This window comes from Opisthocomus hoazin, chromosome 6, assembly GCF_030867145.1.
Source record: "Opisthocomus hoazin isolate bOpiHoa1 chromosome 6, bOpiHoa1.hap1, whole genome shotgun sequence".
Lineage (NCBI taxonomy): Eukaryota > Metazoa > Chordata > Aves > Opisthocomiformes > Opisthocomidae > Opisthocomus > Opisthocomus hoazin.
This window is the reverse complement of record NC_134419.1, coordinates 62,358,921-62,377,133: the sequence shown is the minus strand read 5'-3', so window position 1 is coordinate 62,377,133 and position 18,213 is coordinate 62,358,921. Positions and strand designations below refer to the sequence as shown.

General features: G+C 37.1%; 1 protein-coding gene across 2 annotated transcripts in view; it reads left to right on the top strand.

The window, feature by feature from the left end:
- Window positions 1-13,439, top strand: part of MARCHF5 (membrane associated ring-CH-type finger 5) — a 34,613-nt gene extending 21,174 nt beyond the window's left edge. Inside the window, exons 2-6 of one of the 2 annotated variants that reach the window (XM_075423488.1) lie at window positions 168-370; window positions 5,803-5,903; window positions 9,109-9,292; window positions 9,727-9,893; window positions 11,088-13,439. In XM_075423488.1, the coding sequence (XP_075279603.1) occupies window positions 168-370; window positions 5,803-5,903; window positions 9,109-9,292; window positions 9,727-9,893; window positions 11,088-11,204 (772 nt within the window). In that variant the 3' untranslated portion in view covers window positions 11,205-13,439. Of the gene's footprint in view, window positions 1-167; window positions 371-5,772; window positions 5,904-9,108; window positions 9,293-9,726; window positions 9,894-11,087 lie in introns of both variants that reach the window. The other variant, XM_075423487.1, reaches the window with a different exon arrangement.
- Window positions 13,440-18,213: the final 4,774 nt, after the last annotated feature.

Here is an 18,213-nt window from a genome sequence, read left to right as displayed (position 1 = left end):
ACCAGAACAAGACCGTTGTACAAAATACATTTTTGGTGATTATGAATGAAGCAACAAGCATCATCTCCTCTAGGTGCACATTTTCTAAAGCTACATGCTTTCACATGTGAGAGTTTACTTTTAAAAATACCAAAACATATTTAATTTTTTCCTTCCTGTAATTACAGAAGCTGCTGGGTTTGTTTTGCTACCGATGAGGATGATCGGACAGCAGAGTGGGTGAGACCTTGCAGGTGCAGGGGCTCTACGAAATGGGTTCATCAGACTTGTCTACAGCGCTGGGTGGATGAAAAGCAAAGAGGAAACAGTACTGCTAGAGTTGCTTGTCCTCAGTGCAATGCAGAATATTTAATAGTATTTCCAAAGTTAGGTAAGATATGTATCATTTAAATTTTAAACATAATATAATGGGTTGTTTCTTTATGTTGTTCCTACGTCTTTTTTTTTCCTTTTTTGTGCTTGGAGCATCGGTTCTGTTGAAAACTTGGCTATTCCCTTTTCCAGACAGGAAGAAATAACTTTATATTCTGCTTGTGTCCTATTTGGTGGCTTAATTAAATACCTTCTGAAAATTCTGGATGTGTTCCACTTAGGTATATCGATAAATAGTATAAGTGATTGACCTATAATTAATTCATGGTTAATGTGATTTTTTTTTTTTTTTCTTTTGAGCAGAAGGAGACTTCTTTCAGCAATTCCCACATATTAGTACATAAACACATCCCCTGCTTTTTCCTCAGCTTGCACAGAAATTGTTATCAAGGGAGACTGAGAACCTCACTGAGCAACCTAAACCCCCATATTTTTTCTTTGTTTGGGAGATATTGCTGAGTCAATATTGCCCTATATTCAAGAGGCAGAATATCTGATTGCTGGGCACTGCTATAGCTCTAGCTCTGTTTGTCAAGGTGAAAGAAAAAAGTTGGAGATGGTCTTCCAGAGTCTGCTTGCTTGAGTGGCTGAGTAGGACATTGCACACTATGTTGCATATATTTAAATTAGCAGTGGATGCTGTTATTCCAGCCCTCATTTGCCAATATGTTATATGGTGCAAGAAAATGAAATGTTGCTATGGAAACTTAAAATTTTGTTTAAAACTGCTTGTTAAAGAAATGTTGATATAGCACGTGAGTACAGGCATTTAGAGGATTTTAAAGAAGATATTTTTAAAGTATCTTATTTTTGTAATGAAACAGCTGAACATAACTTGCACTGTCAGCTCTTTGGGACAGGACCTCTTTTCTGTTAGTATAACGGCTGACAAAATTAAGCTGTGAAGAGAATTTTATAGGGTGATGACATTTATTTCCATGATGGAACACCGAGTAATAGGAAAGAAAATATGTACTAGTGTATTGTTGACATTCAAGAAAACATAAACCACCATGAAGCTTACTACCAAGTTGTTCATATATCAGCCACAATTCAGCTTTGCTATAATGTAGAGAGGAATCTTAATCTCCATCATAAAGAAGGCATCAAGTGATAATATTAAGCATTTGGCTTTGGGGAATAAAATGGTCTGATATCTGGATACTTACAAAGTACAATAAAACTTGAAGCTGTTTAAAATTCTTGCCTGTATTTGAATGATGAAGCTGTAATATGAGCTGCATTTGCTTTTAATTTTGGCAGTGGGAAAAAGGGGAAGCAGCTATAGCTTGGAGAGGATACATGCACCTAAACAACAACAGGCATTTTCATTTGTTCTTGCAGTTTGTGGCATACTTCATTTGAAAGCTAAGATTCCTAAATCCTAACACTCCCAGCTTCTGAAGACAGCCTAAAATTCTTGCACAGGATTGTTCAGCTCTTGCTTGCAGGCACGCAAGAATCTTTTAATGTATTTCCCCCTCACAATACCATCTTTTCCCCTTTTTAAAGATGAGAAGGGCATAAAAATTCAGACCTGTGTAACAGTGCACAAGACATTGATAGTAGAGCAGGGAAATGAGTTAGGGTCTATCAAACATCAATCATGAGCTTGAAGTGCCTTACAGTCTTGCCCTTTTGTAGCTCCTTCTCGTAGCCCAGAACTGTTGATACCACAAGTCAACTATAGGCCAGTCAAGGTCACACCAGGCAGACAGTAAGATGTTTTCAAGCAGTCTTGCCAGAACCCCCGTCTCTGCTGCTGCAGGTATCTTTTGAAGACATTACCAGTCATACCATTCAAGAAACTAAAATTCCTTGAGCAGGGAAAAAGGAACGACTGAAGTTTCCCTGAAGTATTATAATTCAGAAACTTATTTACATTAAGACTTCTCTAATGTACCACTGGAAACTTTTTTCTGAAAACAAGTTTCTGTGAAAGGGAACTCCCTAACACAGCTTCTTTTATGATTACAGTTTTGAAGCAATACCAACTTGAGGAGACATCAACGAATATCTTTATAAGTAACAGTGGGTGTCTTTTTATGTGTTTGCCAATTAAAAACAACGCCTATAGTGATGCATCTTCTTAAAGTTGTAATTCCATTTCAGATTTAATAGTGCATATCAGTTGTAGAGATTGGAGTTACTCCATTCTTAGGAGCTGTTTTCCTTTCTTCTGAGGACTTTTTTTTTTATTAAATAGGAAAATATTATTGTAACTTTGAAAGTAAACTGAAATATCTTTTTAGATAATTATTTCAGTTTAATAAATAGAAAACAGTTTAGCAGAAAAAGCTCTGTTAAAGCATGATAGTTTTTACAAAATGAAAAATATTGTGTTTTGTATTTCCTTCCTTAATTCGTATATCAGTGATATTTAATTTCCTGCTTCTTCCTTAATCCATCTTAAAAGAAACAGCTAGATTTGTCTTCCTTTCTCACTACTTCCTTCCTAAAGGGCTAATTAAAAAAAAAAATCATTGGAACAATGTTTTCTATTTTTTTTCCTCAAGATTCTATACTTAACTCTGTAGCTTACTTCTTTTAATGGTTAGTATCAGTAGGTGCAACTTGTTAGCACTTTTAGTGTTAGACTTGTGGTGCCATATCGCCTTGCCAAGATGTGTAAGGCAGGCTTCAGTGCTTTGTGTTGCCCTTTAGGACTCACCAAATACGACAGGGTTTTTGAGTCTCTTGCCTTCACCTTCTTCAAACAAACACAGGTTTTCAAAATGGTGCAACTAGAGAACTTTTTCCATTGACTGTGGGAAATAGTCAAGATGTCTAAACTACTGTGCATTTAGTGCTTGCAGTCTTATGACCTTGTTGCTACTTTCAGCACATTGATAGACATCCCAGCACTTTAAGTCTGTCCCGGAAAGTTAAACATAACTGGTAATAGTGGAACTGCTTTTTCCAGTTCTTTTTATTTTAAGTAGTGTTCCTTCTTCAGAGACCGTTTAATTTTGGTACCTAACCAATAATAGAATGCTCAACTCAAGAATAAATTAACTATAGTTACACTCTGTCAACTACTTATGGATTAATTTACATTGGTTGGCGTACTTGAAGCAGGGTGCTGGTGAGGTGTTTATTGTCTTACAAGCCACACAGGAAGATGCTTCCTGCCCTTAAAACTAGAGCTTATGACTAAAACAAAGAACGCATGCTGTATTAGAAGATGCACGCAAAGGTAACCAATTAGAGGTACATGAGTAGTAGTTTAAGAATTTAAGGCTTCAGCAGAGTTAGAGAGTACATTAAGCAATATTCTGCCCAAGTTGCTTAGGACTACCCACTAGTCTGATACATAACTTGGCAATATTTACAATCACTTCTGTCAAAATGGTATATAATGAAATGTGTTTAAATTGCAGCTCTTCAGTATGGTATTCACATACATAACTGTGTATGGGGGTGGAAAAAAAAAAGTGGCAATCCTTCTACAAGGTTTTGGGATGCTACTACTGTACAGACAGTATGTAAAATACTGCCCTGTTCTTTAAAAAAACAACAACAAAAACAAAACAAACCCCAAACAAATGGGGGAGGGAACCCCACCCCAAAACGTGTGCTTTGGGAGTGCTTTACAAGAATACCAGTGTTGATAAAACATGACAATGAACAAGTTCAATTAGTTGTTCCTGTTCCTTTTTTTCACTGGCTGACTTGAGCTGAGTGGAACTGGTTGTTTTGAAAGCTTTCACACTAGAGCTGTTTTGTTGAAAGAGAAGAACCAACTTAGTCATGAAACAGGAGTTACAATTTTGTCAGTGTGGCTGATGGAAATAAATTTTCTGCAAACTTCTTTTGAATTGAATTTCAAATCTTGGTTGTATGTTGAAATGCACAGCTTTTAATTAATTTGGTGTAAATATCATAATTGAGAGGCAATCTCTTTGGGAACAGGGTGCTAAGTTATCACCACCCTAAAAAACTGAGAATATAAAATTGTTATGTACTAGGAGTATTCAAGCTAAGAATTAGAACTGCAAGTAATTTTTGTATATTTGGAGAGTACCAAATACAGTACCTTTACCTTTAGAAAGGCAAAAAAGAAAAAAAATCCTTGGCACCTAATCTTCTCAATTCTGTGCAAGGTCAGAACAAGTTTCGCTTTATCAGAGGTCAGGAAGAAAATGGCATACAGGTCAGGACAGGTGTACGAAATAGCCTGGCAATTGCCTAACTGGCCTGGCAATTGAAATTCATCTAGTGGAAGTCGGTAAGCCATTTAATACCATTGCTCAAGAGATCACTCTTTCATTACCCTGCCCTCACTGCCGCCCCACTCCTCCCCCCCCCACCCCCCAAGAAAAAAAAGATAAAAGATTTAGTAGTAAAATAATTAAAGCAATTATAGGACGGAGATGGTAAACAGTGATGAGAGACCTGGAGGATTAGTTACTTGAAGAATGCCTATAGGCTGGTTTTGAGAATAACAACTTTAATATTTTCACTGATTTTGGTAAAAAAAAAAAAAAAAAAAAAAAGAGGGAGCTAAGAAGAACTATTCATGCATATAAGCTGGGGAAGGGCAGTCTTTATGGAGAATTAGTTGACAAATACAAAAGTAACATGGAATCTGATACAGTGATGACATTTTTCGCTTCCATACATACATTTCAGACTTCAGCTTCTGGCTTTGGTTTGGTGCTCTTGCAGTCTCTCAAAGAAAAGCATGCCCTTGTTTAGCTCACTAGAGTTGGTCAGGGTAATGTCCTGCTCTGTGTAAATCTGGAAAGTGCAGTTGTCCATAGACAGAACAATGAAACTATTCATGCATTGTTGTCAAAAACACTAAATAACCTGAATAGAAGGTTTTTTCCCTCCAACGTTTGAGAGGTGGTTCACTAAAAATATTAATACATCCTCTTTGAGCTGCAGGAATCTTTCCTATTGACTGTGCTACTTTTTACTGCAGAGCAGGATAGTTTAGTGACAGAATTCTCAGGTGAAGCTGTCAAAGGTAAGCACATGAAGTACATAACTCATCAGTGTTTCTTCCTTTTGAAAACTAGAATATCTAACAAAAAAGCCACTAAGCATAAAACAGTTTCTACAGAAGAACAATTCTGACTGAACACAGAAAAAGGAAGCTGGTCAGCTGTAGTGGGTAAATTGTCAGTGCTTCAACCAATATATTAATGTCTCGGAAAGATGTTGCAGTGAATGAAATGTTAAGTAGAAATAACTTACAAGTTTAGTTTAGTAGCTTTTAAATTGTATGTTCTTATTTAAACAGCATGTGTGGGATGTCAGTCTTGTATTTTGCCAATTTCATTCTTTCTTATCAGTGACAGATGCTGAGAGTTTTCTTCAGGATGCTTATATATATATATATACACACACACACATACATATGTATCTTGAAACCTTACTTTTCCTTTATCATAGGTCCAGTTGTTTACATTTTGGATCTTGCAGATCGACTGATCTCAAAGGCATGTCCATTTGCTGCAGCTGGAATAATGGTGGGCTCTATATACTGGACAGCTGTTACATATGGAGCTGTGACAGTGATGCAGGTACACATGTATTCCCTCTTCTTACCAGCTTTGAAAGCAAGTCTTCTAAAGAACAAGTCAGTTAATTAAGACTCCTCCTTCCTTGGCTTAAAAGGTGCTGTAGCTGCTTTCAGCACTTTCAGTGTAGTTAACAAGTGAATTCAAGATGGGTGAATAGAAAGCTTTTCATTTTTAACTGATCATACTGCATAAAGCCAAGGATGCCCGTTCAAATGTGGTTCAGTCTGCAGCTAACAAAATTCACTACTGCCGCAGCTGACTGCCCTTAGTATGGCAGGCTGGTGAACCCACTTCTGTTCTTGCAGAAAAGGTGCCGTTACCACCTAACTACTCATAATGAGTAGTCCGATTCTTCAGAAGAGACAAGAGACTAATCTCTTCTTCTCCTGTAAAAACTTCTGCTGGTAACATTCAAATGGTTGAGACATGGTGAATTTTTCAGTCCTACCACTTTTTTATTGTATATGCATGCTCTGAATGGTGAGACTAATTCATAAACAACAAATGCAAAACACCGCAAATTTATAGTATGTTCTTTTGATCACTTCAGACTGCATGGTTAGTTGAAAGGGAAAAAATACTTGGTTTTCGTACTTCGGTTCTTGCAAGCTCGCTATTTAGATATGAAAATAACGTTGACAGGTGGTAGACTATTAACTGTGGAAGGACTTGTTCACAGCTGTCCTAGTTCCACTACAAGGCAAGAGTTTTCATAGATTATACATCTAGAAGGCCCTTTGTTACCATTTCAGTTGTTGATGCCTATATCAAGCCCATAACCTGTATTTTGCTTGAGGCATAAAAGTATTTCTGATGCTAATTCAGTTGTAAATAGAATTAACAAATCTGTATGCTAATAAGTATTCCTCTGCACGGTTCTAATTTTAAATATATAACCTAGCCCTTACCCATGGAAGTCATATGGCACTACTCGAATTGTGTGGTACTGCCCTGCAGTTCTGCATGTCACTCCATCTCAAGATTGTGTGCTGTTTTGGTTCTGTTTGTACGTGATCTCACAGCAGAAATGTGTATGACAGTCACTTGCAGTGGAGCCTGAGTGAGTTGATGCAGTCTCCCTGGTACCAGTGTGGCCAGGCTCAAGCGGCTGCATAACTGATGGCGAATGACTTTCAGTAGCTCCTCCATTCCAGTGGATGAGTCTCTAGATTACCAAATGGTACACTCAGGAATTTCCTCATCTGCTGTTTTGTTCTTGTTGTGGCCCTTACAGAAACATTGCAACCATCTGTAATACCACAGCTAGACTTTGTGAAATGTACTGGTCCTTACCGCCTTGCTCACTGCTACACTGAGCCTTTTTCTGTAGGAACTTACATGATCTTTTTAGCTTCTCTAGAACTACATGACCAAATGGAAAGATAAACGCTTCTTTCTGTAGTTGTTTTACTTTTGAAATGAGGATCTGTCTAAACATTACTTTAGACAGCTGGTCAAACTCCAGGTATGAAGAATTAGCTATTTTCCTCTGTCATGTTTTTTTCATCAAGTGGATGGCATGCTGGGTAAGGGAATAATTTATTTTTTATTATAATGGAGGAGATTAAACTGGGAGTGGAGGGAAGCTGCTCCATCCCTGTTGCCACCCTAGATTTCGTAGGTTTGATACAACTTGTTTCCTGATGCATTTCAGACTCCTTTCCTTCAGTTGAAGAGCTGGAGAGAAGCACATAAGCTATTTTTAAAGGTTGAGCTTCAGATGGAGGAAAAATAAATACAGAATTGACATTGTGACTCCAGTGGTAGCTATGTCAGTAACAAATCATATGGGGTTAGTGGAAACGGAGAAATAGTAATCTAAAGCAAAAGAGACAAGGTACTGAGGCTATTTTTGATGGACAAGGACTATAAGGAGAAAAAGGATATCACAATTTGGGTGGAAGATAGTGAAGAAGCTGGAAGACAAGTGCTGGATATTTTTTTCAGCAATAATCTTCAGGCAGCAACAATATTCGTTATGCCTGTTTTTAGAGGCTGTGGTGTATAACAGAACTTCCTGTTCTAGAAGAATGAAATGGAATGGTTTTCAAAGCAAGGCTAAAAAGTACAGTTTGAAGGTACTGTGGTACATTAGCTTCTTCCTTGTATCCTACCTATTCCAGAAGTACTGTGTTTTGGAGTGGTTTTTTTGAATTTTCCTATCGTTGCATGTTCTTACCACCTAATTTGAAGTTTTGGCAAGTGAAGACTTGATGACTTTTTGCATTTGTGGGGAAAAACAAGAAGTCAATAAAACCACATCAGGAAATTAATGCAGTGCCTGATAAATGTAATAATTATTATTTTGGTGGTTTTACTCTTCCTGGATTCTCATGGAAAAAGTAATGAAAGAGCGTGTTGTTTCTAGAAGCACTTCAAAGACTTTGTTAGCATTTAGTAATTCTTAAATTGAGACAACTCTGGAGCATATTTACCACTTTAATTTCTTTTTTTGTCCTCAGCTTTATTAAAGTTACTTATTTAAAATAAAAAGTATGTACTTTTTAGGAAAACATAAGGCACTATTCTGTTACAGTTGTAATACGTACATTTCGTAAATGGCAAAGTCTCTGATTTTTTTGTGTTCGTGTGCCAGTAGAAAGGTTTAGACACACCAGTAATGACTGTCCTTTAAAACCGTAGCACTAACCAAGTTTAAAAATAAGGGACAAGTGAAGATATGCTGCTATTTCCACTACAGTTAAAATAATGTACTTCTTCCTGCATAGTCTGGAGAAGCAATACTTCTCTGTTGCATAAGGTATTCCTACATGATAGAAATCCTTGAGTAAAGCATTCTGAGGTACTTGCTATCAATTTATCCTTTAAAGAGTAGTATCTAATCAATTTCTGAGTGTAGAATTAATAATTCTAGAATTGTAAATTCTTCTTTGCACTTTGGAAGGCATGCTATTTTGATCTTTCAGATGTTTAGACTTTTACTTAACAAAATTTTCATGAGATGGTAAGGAATCGTGTTACAGCTCTCTGCAAGTTTAATGACTTGCAAGCTAGGGTTGGTAGCTTGATAAGCAACCAAGGATGCAAAGGGATAACTGAGTACATTAGGTAAAACAGTATTCTTTTTTTTTTCTTTAACTTTAAATGCGTGGGCAGCCCCAAACAAACTAGACTTTTTGAAAGTTATATTCTTTGTGCAGTTGTGGCCTGTGTTATGTTTGTCAATTATATACATATTTACCAGGTTGTGGGTCACAAAGAAGGTCTTGACGTCATGGAGAGAGCTGATCCTTTATTTCTTTTGATTGGACTTCCCACTATCCCAGTCATGCTAATACTGGGCAAGATGATTCGTTGGGAGGACTATGTGCTCAGACTGTGGCGCAAATACTCTAATAAGCTACAAATTTTGAACAGCATATTTCCAGGTAATGTGATTAAATTTAGAAGGAAATACCAAACTTGAATTCGTCTTGTTAGGAGATGGGGATGGGATAGGCAAGTAGTTTTCACCATTCTTAAGTAAAGGTGATTCACACCTTCCCTCTATTTTATGTTGAGTCTATTTAGATTGTGTTTGTATAGCACTTAGTGAGAAAGGTGGGGCAAAAGGAGCAGAAGCATGGTTTCAGTTAAGGCCTTAGTAATAAAAGAAGCTACTGAAAATCGTGGCTGTTATTTGAACGTAAAAATGAATACGGCCATTTAATGGAACCAGAATATTCACTGAGAAGTGGACAGTTCTCAAAGTAACTAGGCTATAGATTTGTAATGGAGTTGTATGTGGCCCTAATGTGCTTTCTGTGTTCTGTTTGAGGTAGCAGCTACGTAACCTTTTCTTCCCCCACTCTTATCCCTTTAGGCATTGGATGTCCCGTTCCTCGTATCCCAGCAGAGGCCAACCCTTTGGCAGATCATGTCTCTGCTACACGTATTCTATGTGGAGCTCTAGTTTTCCCTACTATCGCCACGATAGTTGGCAAGCTGATGTTCAGCAGTGTTAACTCAAATTTGCAAAGGACGATCTTGGTAAGATTCAGTATTGTTTGTTTCATAAATGATAATCACATGGGAATATGAAGTGTTGTGTTGCGAGAGGAAGGAGGAAAAGTAAAAAGAAACACAAGCTGATTGACAACTTGAGTGACATTTGATTAAGGGAAGGGGTTTCATTTTAAGGTTGCCTATCTTGGCTGTGGACAAGCATCATGTGCATGAGAGACTTTGTCCTTATGACTGAAACTAATGTCAGTTCCAGATAAGGCTGAAACTTGTATCTGGTACTGTACTAGGCAGACCTTAGCAGTAATTAAGGGTGATAATGAAGATAAGGAACCAGCATCTTCTGAGAACAATCTCTGCAAGAGAAGACTGGGGTTTATATTATCAACCTTTTTATATTAGCTTGTTTACTAATTCTTTGAGAGAATCCCTTTGTTATGTATTAAAATAAGGAGAGAAAAATAAACTCTCCATAGAAGTTGAATGGAGGGGGGAGGACAAAGAGAGGAGACAATCTCTGGCTTGCAGCCTTTCAAGGGGAAGCACACTGAGTTTGGTAAGATGGTATCCCTGGTCATCTGACTGCCAATTCCGCCCGTTTTCAATTCCAACGTGTTTATGCACCCTCTCTTCCATGTGGAAGAAACAGTGATATTGCAACCATTCATGCAGACTAAAGGCTTCGTAGTGTCTCTTCTTATTTTGAAGAGTTGAGATAAACATACTGTAAAACTTTCTGAAAAAAAGGTTTGCTTTACAAAAAACAGATTTTATTTCACTCCACACTTGCTTCTGGCAAGTGGCCTTTTTCACAGTCTGCTTATAGAATGGTAAACAGTATTATCCTTGTGCCATGTATAGTATATATTTGGAGAAGGGAGGAAAGCAGACACATATCTGCTTTTTACTTTGTTCTTTAAATAGGGTGTATTTTGATTATTGTTTTTTAATACTTGTCAGACTTCCAAGCAAATAAGAACTTTCAAAAGGCTTTTTAGATCCAGTATGTAATGCCTTTAAATAACATTAACCTCTGTAACAGTGCATTGTGGCAGAAAACATTTATATACTCATTTGGAATTACCCTAATTAGCTAAACTTTGAAAGAAAATGCTATATGATTGGAAAACAAATCTTCTTTGACCAGAAGTTTTTAAAAAGAACATTTGCAATGATGTGACACTGAGCTGTGCAGGTTTTCAAAATATCTTTTTATTTCAGGGTGGAATTGCTTTTGTTGCTATAAAAGGAGCTTTTAAGGTTTACTTCAAACAGCAGCAATATTTGCGCCAAGCTCACCGCAAAATTTTAAATTATCCTGAGCAAGAAGGAGCATAAAGCTGTGATCTCCAGATGTCGCACGGTCTCACCTAACAGGTTTCCATGTTGTATTGGTTCCATTGTTATTGCACAGTAGTGGAGAATTGTGATAAGTTGCTGCTCCTATTTTTTTTTTTTTTTTCTTGAAATATAATAAAGCACTGTCTTGTGGCAGGGTAAATCCTTTCAGCAACAACTGAACCTAAGAATGTGACTTGGCTTTCATTATTTTAGGGTATTTCTGTTGGGCAACAGGCTTCTGAATTATTTTCTTTGAGCCAATATGCTCAACAGAAAAAAAAAAAAGCATCAACTACAGAATAAGACCATTTTAAATTGTGTAGTTAATGTAGGCTATATTCAAATGCCCTTTCTATACATGTTCTCACACCCATGCTGTCATCCAGTTCAGCATTTCACACAATGAAGGGAATTTTTTTTAGAAAGGAAATGTGCGTCATTACCAAGGAGAAGTAATCGTGGGACATCAGTCAATAAAGATTTCCTTGGTTTTTGCTGGTGTCAGACAGGGAGTGTAAAATACTCTGACTGGTCAGAGGAAGCAGAAGATAGATCACTCTCTACAGGACTTGTGTGTCAGCTTTAGCCACCTAAGTACTAGGTGTTGAAACTAGCATGGCTTCCCAGAGACTGTTTTATTACTGATAATTTTTACTGTCCTGTTGTATCTTCTGCAGTGCTTAGAGTTATTTTCTCATGGCTCTTTTACTGTTTTGTAACTGGTGCTGGATAGCATTTTTTTTCCTCCACAGTAAAATAATTGCATGGAGGAAAGTAAATTTCAGTTGCTTATTTTATAGTTAAGTATTGGAGCACTTGTTTAGTTTTCATGTTCCTTTTGATTATGTAAATACAAAGAGTGGTAGAAGTGTGAGGAAACAATATCGGACACTAAAGCGACATTAAATTGATGGATTAGGGCATCCTGCTAAACTTCCAAACCTGTGTGTGTAACTCAGCTGTGTAGCAGGACTAGGCTCCGTTCTGCCCCTACCAGCTGTAGTGGAAGGATGGACAGTGGAAGGCTTCTCCTGGAAGGCTCAGCCGGAAGAGGCCCCACGACACTCTGGGTCCCTGCTCTGAGGGTGGGACGCACCAGCGGGCTAGGCACTCTTAAGACAACTTGCCTCCATTCTGTAAAGGACTAAAGGATAAATCTTAAATGTGTACTGAACTAAGTTTATTTATACAGTAAGCTTTACTGTTGCAATATGTTCAAAGTAGCCAGCTGAGGGACACATTAGCACTTGAGTTTTGATGTATTTATAAGCTTAATTTCAACAGAAATTAACTGTTTTGTGAAGTTAAATTTTGACAAACATAATACGGCCATTTAATATTCATACCAGACCTAACCTAGATTTAGTACTTGAAATTTTTTCTTAACAAGAATTTATTTGTTTTTTCTCAAAGTTGGTGGTGTTTGAGGTTTTTTTTTCCTTGTTCATATTAGTATGTCAAATGCATGGAGAAAGGTTTTAAAAAAATCTTTTAGTGGAAATATTAATAAGTAAATATTTCTTTTCACCAGAAATGAAGTAAATGCGGAATGGATTTCATATTTGACTGCAATAATGTATGTTAGAGAAATTCAAAATATGGTACCTTTTCTATAGTGTGTTTATCTTAATTACTGAGATGTAATATTTTAGAACTGTACAAAAGTGTATATAATGACCAACTAGTATTCAAAAATTATACAGGTACTGAAAATTATACATTCAATCAATATCAAATACTTTTGAGGTTCTTGCTGTAACTGAAGAATTACTATAATCTTGTAAGTCTCCTGAATATATTTGTCTTAGTGGACTCACTTTTATATAAAACTCTAAGTATAGAGTAGCAACCTCTGAAAGTTGCTGCTTTCTGTAAGATAGTCTTGAAACAATATAATATGTATTTCTTACAGAATTCCTTATTTCAAGAAAATAGTTTATCAGTGGTCTTCACTGTATATACTTACAACAAATTTATTACTGTTTTTTAAAGTCTCACGAAGAATTGAATGATGCAAATTAGTGGGTTTGAAACTTGTTCCATGGGAAAAGCTCAGTCTCCTCTGAAAGTTAAAGCTATTGTAAAAATACAATTATAAAAATACTGTATGGATTATAAAATTATTTCACCTGAGTAGCAGAAGGTCATTACTCTGTTGTAAATCTTGTTTTTAAGTATTGCAAATCACAGTTATGTTGAATTAGGCTGAATAAATATTTTTTACACTCCCTAGTGTATTTTGTCAGTTGAACAAAGCCTGTAGCAAAACTTCTGAATGGGAAGTGTGTTTTGTTTTAATGTATATCTAAGGGTTTATATAATCAATTTAAGTTGATAGCCTAAAAAATGTCTTGGGAATAAAGGAAAATTACTATATGTCTTCAAACTTAAATTTCCCCAGCCCCGCCCCAGTAAATGGTGGGGGGGAATGCATTTCTCAGATATTTAAAGCAAAAGGATTGTTGCAACACAAACAAGTTCTGGAAATACAGATCCAGAGTTGGGAGTTAATACATATCTCTGGGTTGGCTCATGTACAGCATTTATTTGGGGAATACACTGATCTCTCTTCATTGAGAAAGATAATACTGGCTGTAGGAAGTATTTTTTTTCACTAATGGCTAATTCATATCCCATTACTTTCAGAACAAGGAATATGAGAAGTTACCTAGCATTTCTCAGTGTACTTTCTTATCTGTAACTTGGTTTCTCTTAGCCTCCCATTACATCAGCATAAAGGCACAAATTATCTGAGCTGTGATTAGGTGAATACAGAGGAGATGCTTCTCCCCTTCTCTCTACCTTCCTGTTTAAACTCTTAGATTTAGATGAAGCCCTACTATACTTTTCACCATTTTTTTGTTTAAATGGTGGTTCTTTCCTTCATCTTCCTTCCCCTACAAAAGCTTTTCTTTATAACAATTTGCATGAGTGACCTTATTTGAAGTATATTAATTCGTTCCTCATCTGGACTTGTTTCTCAAAGGTTAGCTGTCTCCTTAGGTTATCAGAGAAGGAGCCAACCATGTAGCTATTTAAAGCCTCTCCAGCATTTAGGGCAGTTCTGTGCTTATAAGAGAAGATATGCTTAGGTATTGTGACTTCAGTCAGAATTATCTATTTTAATTGAGGACACATTTTTTTTTCTAGTATTTCAGCTGCATAATGTTTATCATGGCAGCTGTGAGGATTCCCCTTTCTTAAATGCACACTGTGGAACTTGGACAAGTTTATGCGGTAGGTGTTGGAGGGTTGTCTGGAGGAGCTTTTTACTGGCTGCTTTTTAGAAAAGTTTTTAACCACAGACAAGTATGTCTCTGTCTTTGCATAGTGGTTTTTACTGATGGAGAGAACTGGGAGAAGTAGAACTACAAAGGCCACAGATCCATTTATTGTTGCACTAGTAATCTTGCTTTTGGAACCCTCTATTTACTGTTGTACATCCATGCCACTTTCTACTCAGGTTTTCTTTTTTGAAGAACTAGGATCAAATGTGTTCCATCCGTCACTGAGTGCAGTTGTGTCATCTGTTCTAAGAAATGCCATGCTAACAATTCCTGCTTCCCATTTTAAAGTACAAATGCCAGTTTCACTAACAAGTCTGGTTTTGGAATTCTTTTCTGGTGGACAACTGCTGCCAAAACTTGTGTTGATGTGTTTTTGGGTTTGGTTTGAATTTGGGTTTTTGTTGGTTGGTGGTTGTAGGTGGCTTTTTTTTTTAAGCATGCTGAGGTGGAGGTTGATAGAGGAAAGCATGAGACCGGATCATAGGTAAAAGCTAGGAATTCTGAAAAACAGTCTTAGCAGTTATCTTCTCACTAACAGGCCCCTTCCTCTGCACCCTTGGAAAGTCACTACTCTGCTTTGCGTAGTGTGAATCAGAAATTACTGTCCAAACCCAGAAAATAGTTTGAGTATTCATTAGTTCTTGTGCAGTTTGAGAGTAAGTTTTCGTTTTGAAGGGTGATTAAAACAGAAGTGATTCTGTTTTGGCATGTAAGTGTTATCACCTTACTTTTCTTTGTGTTGTTTCTCAAAAGACGGGGACACGTGGATGCCTGATTGGGATGGCACCCTGCTACATTGAAGGAATCTTCAGGGAGGCTGACGGCTAACTGTGCATTAGCCTGGAAGAGGAACTGTTTATGGAAACTAACCTTTGTCCTGAATTTTCATAAGTTTTTATGACTTCCAGTGTATTTGTGTGTATATAAAGAAAAAAATGGTAGTAAAAGTTTTCTTGGCTACAGAGAAGTACATGTAAATAGCAATATTTGGAAAATGGCTCTTGCTAGGACTGAGGCAACAGTTTAATCCATCACACTACTCCACACTGTCAGGATCAACTCTATTTGCAGTTTTGTCAAGTAAATAGAATTTGATGCAGGCAGTATTTAAGATGATCTAAAATCATTAAGGCTGTGCAGTGTAAATTATCTACTTTCTTCTTCACTAATCTAAATGGCTTAATTTCTTTTCACTGTAACATTTGGGGAACTCATCTGTTGCCACCTTGCTTACTTTTAGCTACATTTCCCTAAACTGAGACCTTTGACTCTTCAATTACTGTGACTTGTTGACATTTATTCTTACTGTTTCTGCCTTCAAGAAACCACACATACTCTTTGATATTTAACATAATAAGGCAAATAAGTACTCTTCTCGTATGTACTTAGAATACACCACTGAATCTGGCAGTGCATCATCCTCCTTACCCTCACAGCCGCTGAGTACCTGGACTACCATCGCCTAAGCATGCTGACTGAAAAGGCACATCTTCTCTCACTAGGCTCTCACACTTGCTGTGATGTGGGGAAGGATTCTCACTTTAATCTGTTTCAGTAAATTCCAGCATAATCTGGGGAAATCAGAAACCAGTGTTCCTTAATGAGTTGGTTCTTCTTTGTCTATTCTTGCCAGTTAGTTACTCGCATGCTCTGGATATTTAATTACTTCTATACTAAGTAGTTCAGTAGAAAGATTCCATTCCAGAACAAGTAAAAGCAAATAGCAGACAGGACTTGAAACTGCCTCAACTAAACAGCTCAGCAGCACCTGTCAAAACATATCTTGCAGGCACCTCATTTAATGCTGGATGACTAAGCTATGGAAAAGCAACTGCCTAAGCAATGGGCCTCCAGAGGAAGTACTATGCTTATTTAAGAAAAACAATAAATTATGCAGCTTCTAGCTTCAGACCACTCTGATACAGCATGCACAGCTTGATGTTTTGGGTGTTTTCCATTTTTCAATTGCTCCTCCACTCTTGCTACAACTCGGTAACACTTAGTGGCAGCTAATGGGAGCTGATAAAGGAACACACTGATCTGAGTATTTACTGTGTGTTGTGAGTACTTGTCATTTCCCTGCCATGAATCATTACCGGAAGCTGATACCCCTACTTGCTGCCTCTGGAAGAGCCTCCCTCTACCAATTTTCCAGGTACTTATGCACAGAAGACAGAATACATAAGATAGCACAGAATCAAAAATGTTTTTATTTGGATGAAAATCAAGAGTGGTTTGTCTTTTCTGCAGCAAAATGGTAGCTGGTTCACAGGTGTTTGACTAACTTGATGCAAGAAAATCTCCACCCCCTTACCTTCCTTGCATAGTTCTAGGTTAAGATCCCATGGGTAATTCAGAGTCTGTTACTAGTGACAGTTTGCAGCATTACTCTTGCATGAGCTGCTTGCGTTACTCAGTTTCAAACAAGAAGACCACAGTGCAGGAGGAAAGTCCTCCTTCTCCAGTATACCTGCACTTCAGCTTCAGGGATATTTTTTTTTTTTTTTGGTACTCCAAGACAGACTTGGTTAAATACATGTAACATTATAGTAACTCCCTCCAGATGAGAAGCATTGCAGAAGCTTTTGAAATGAAAGTTACATGGTGAAAGCTTTTTGGAGAGGGGGGACTGACGGATTAAAAACTCAGTTGAAGATCATTTCAGAGGTAAAAAGAAATGTCATTTTAGCATACTGAATCTGAGATTTGGACCAAATTCCCTCAGTACCAAGAAGCTACAAAGGGCTAGTGGGATTTCTCATAACCAACGCAACAGCAATTCTTTTGACTGCTGAGAAGGGCATAGAAAATTGTTGCTAACCTATGAGCAGAATTTAGTCTGAACTTTGTTAAACAAAGGTTTTGTTTTTTTCTTAAATTCTTTGGTACCTTTTAAATGCAAAGCGGGGGGGGGGGTTGTTCTGTCAGTGGTATCTTTTGAAAACGGTGTCTTTTAACTGCAGGGTGCTCTACCCCAGAGTGTTGTTAAATTTCAAGGTAGTCTAAAAATGAAAGTGCTTTCCACTTAGCATAAATTAAACACCATGCAATGCAGCTGACCTTCCCACATTACCAAGGCCTGTCTCCTACCACAGATGCAGAATTGTGTTATGTATTTAAGTCACATACTGCCTTACTGGTAACTAGGCTTCTGTTCCCATTTCGTTTCAAAGATGAACAAACATGCAAGCTAACCTAAGGAGTAAATTCACAAGTGATTGCAAAAGAATGGGTGCTTGCATTTTTTTTTTTTGTTCAGCTCTAGATTCTTTATAAACAGAATTGTTCTGTTTTCCTTTCTAAAGGTGCTCAAAAGTGAAAGCTCTTCTGGTGAATAGGTGGTGAGACTTATTACATATATTTATCTTTTTATATACATACATAATATTTATGTGTAGCTACTTATATGTCAAATGGCAGAAAATGTATGTGTATTTCCTGAGCCTTCAGGTTTTAAGCTATTTTGGATAGAGTCAAAGTAGGTGATCGCAGACAGTCCGTAACATACTGAAATGCTGAAGTTGCTGAGAGGTTCTTGCTGAACTAAACCACACATGCTACGAATCCTTTTATATAACACTTCAGAGTAGAGTAATTAGCAGCCCTCAGAAATATTGTGTCCTAATCTACAGATTAGGACCAAGAAAAACATGAAACAGCTTTACTAGTGGAATCTGTGAAGACATTTTAGAGATGATTCCAGCAACATACCACGGAAA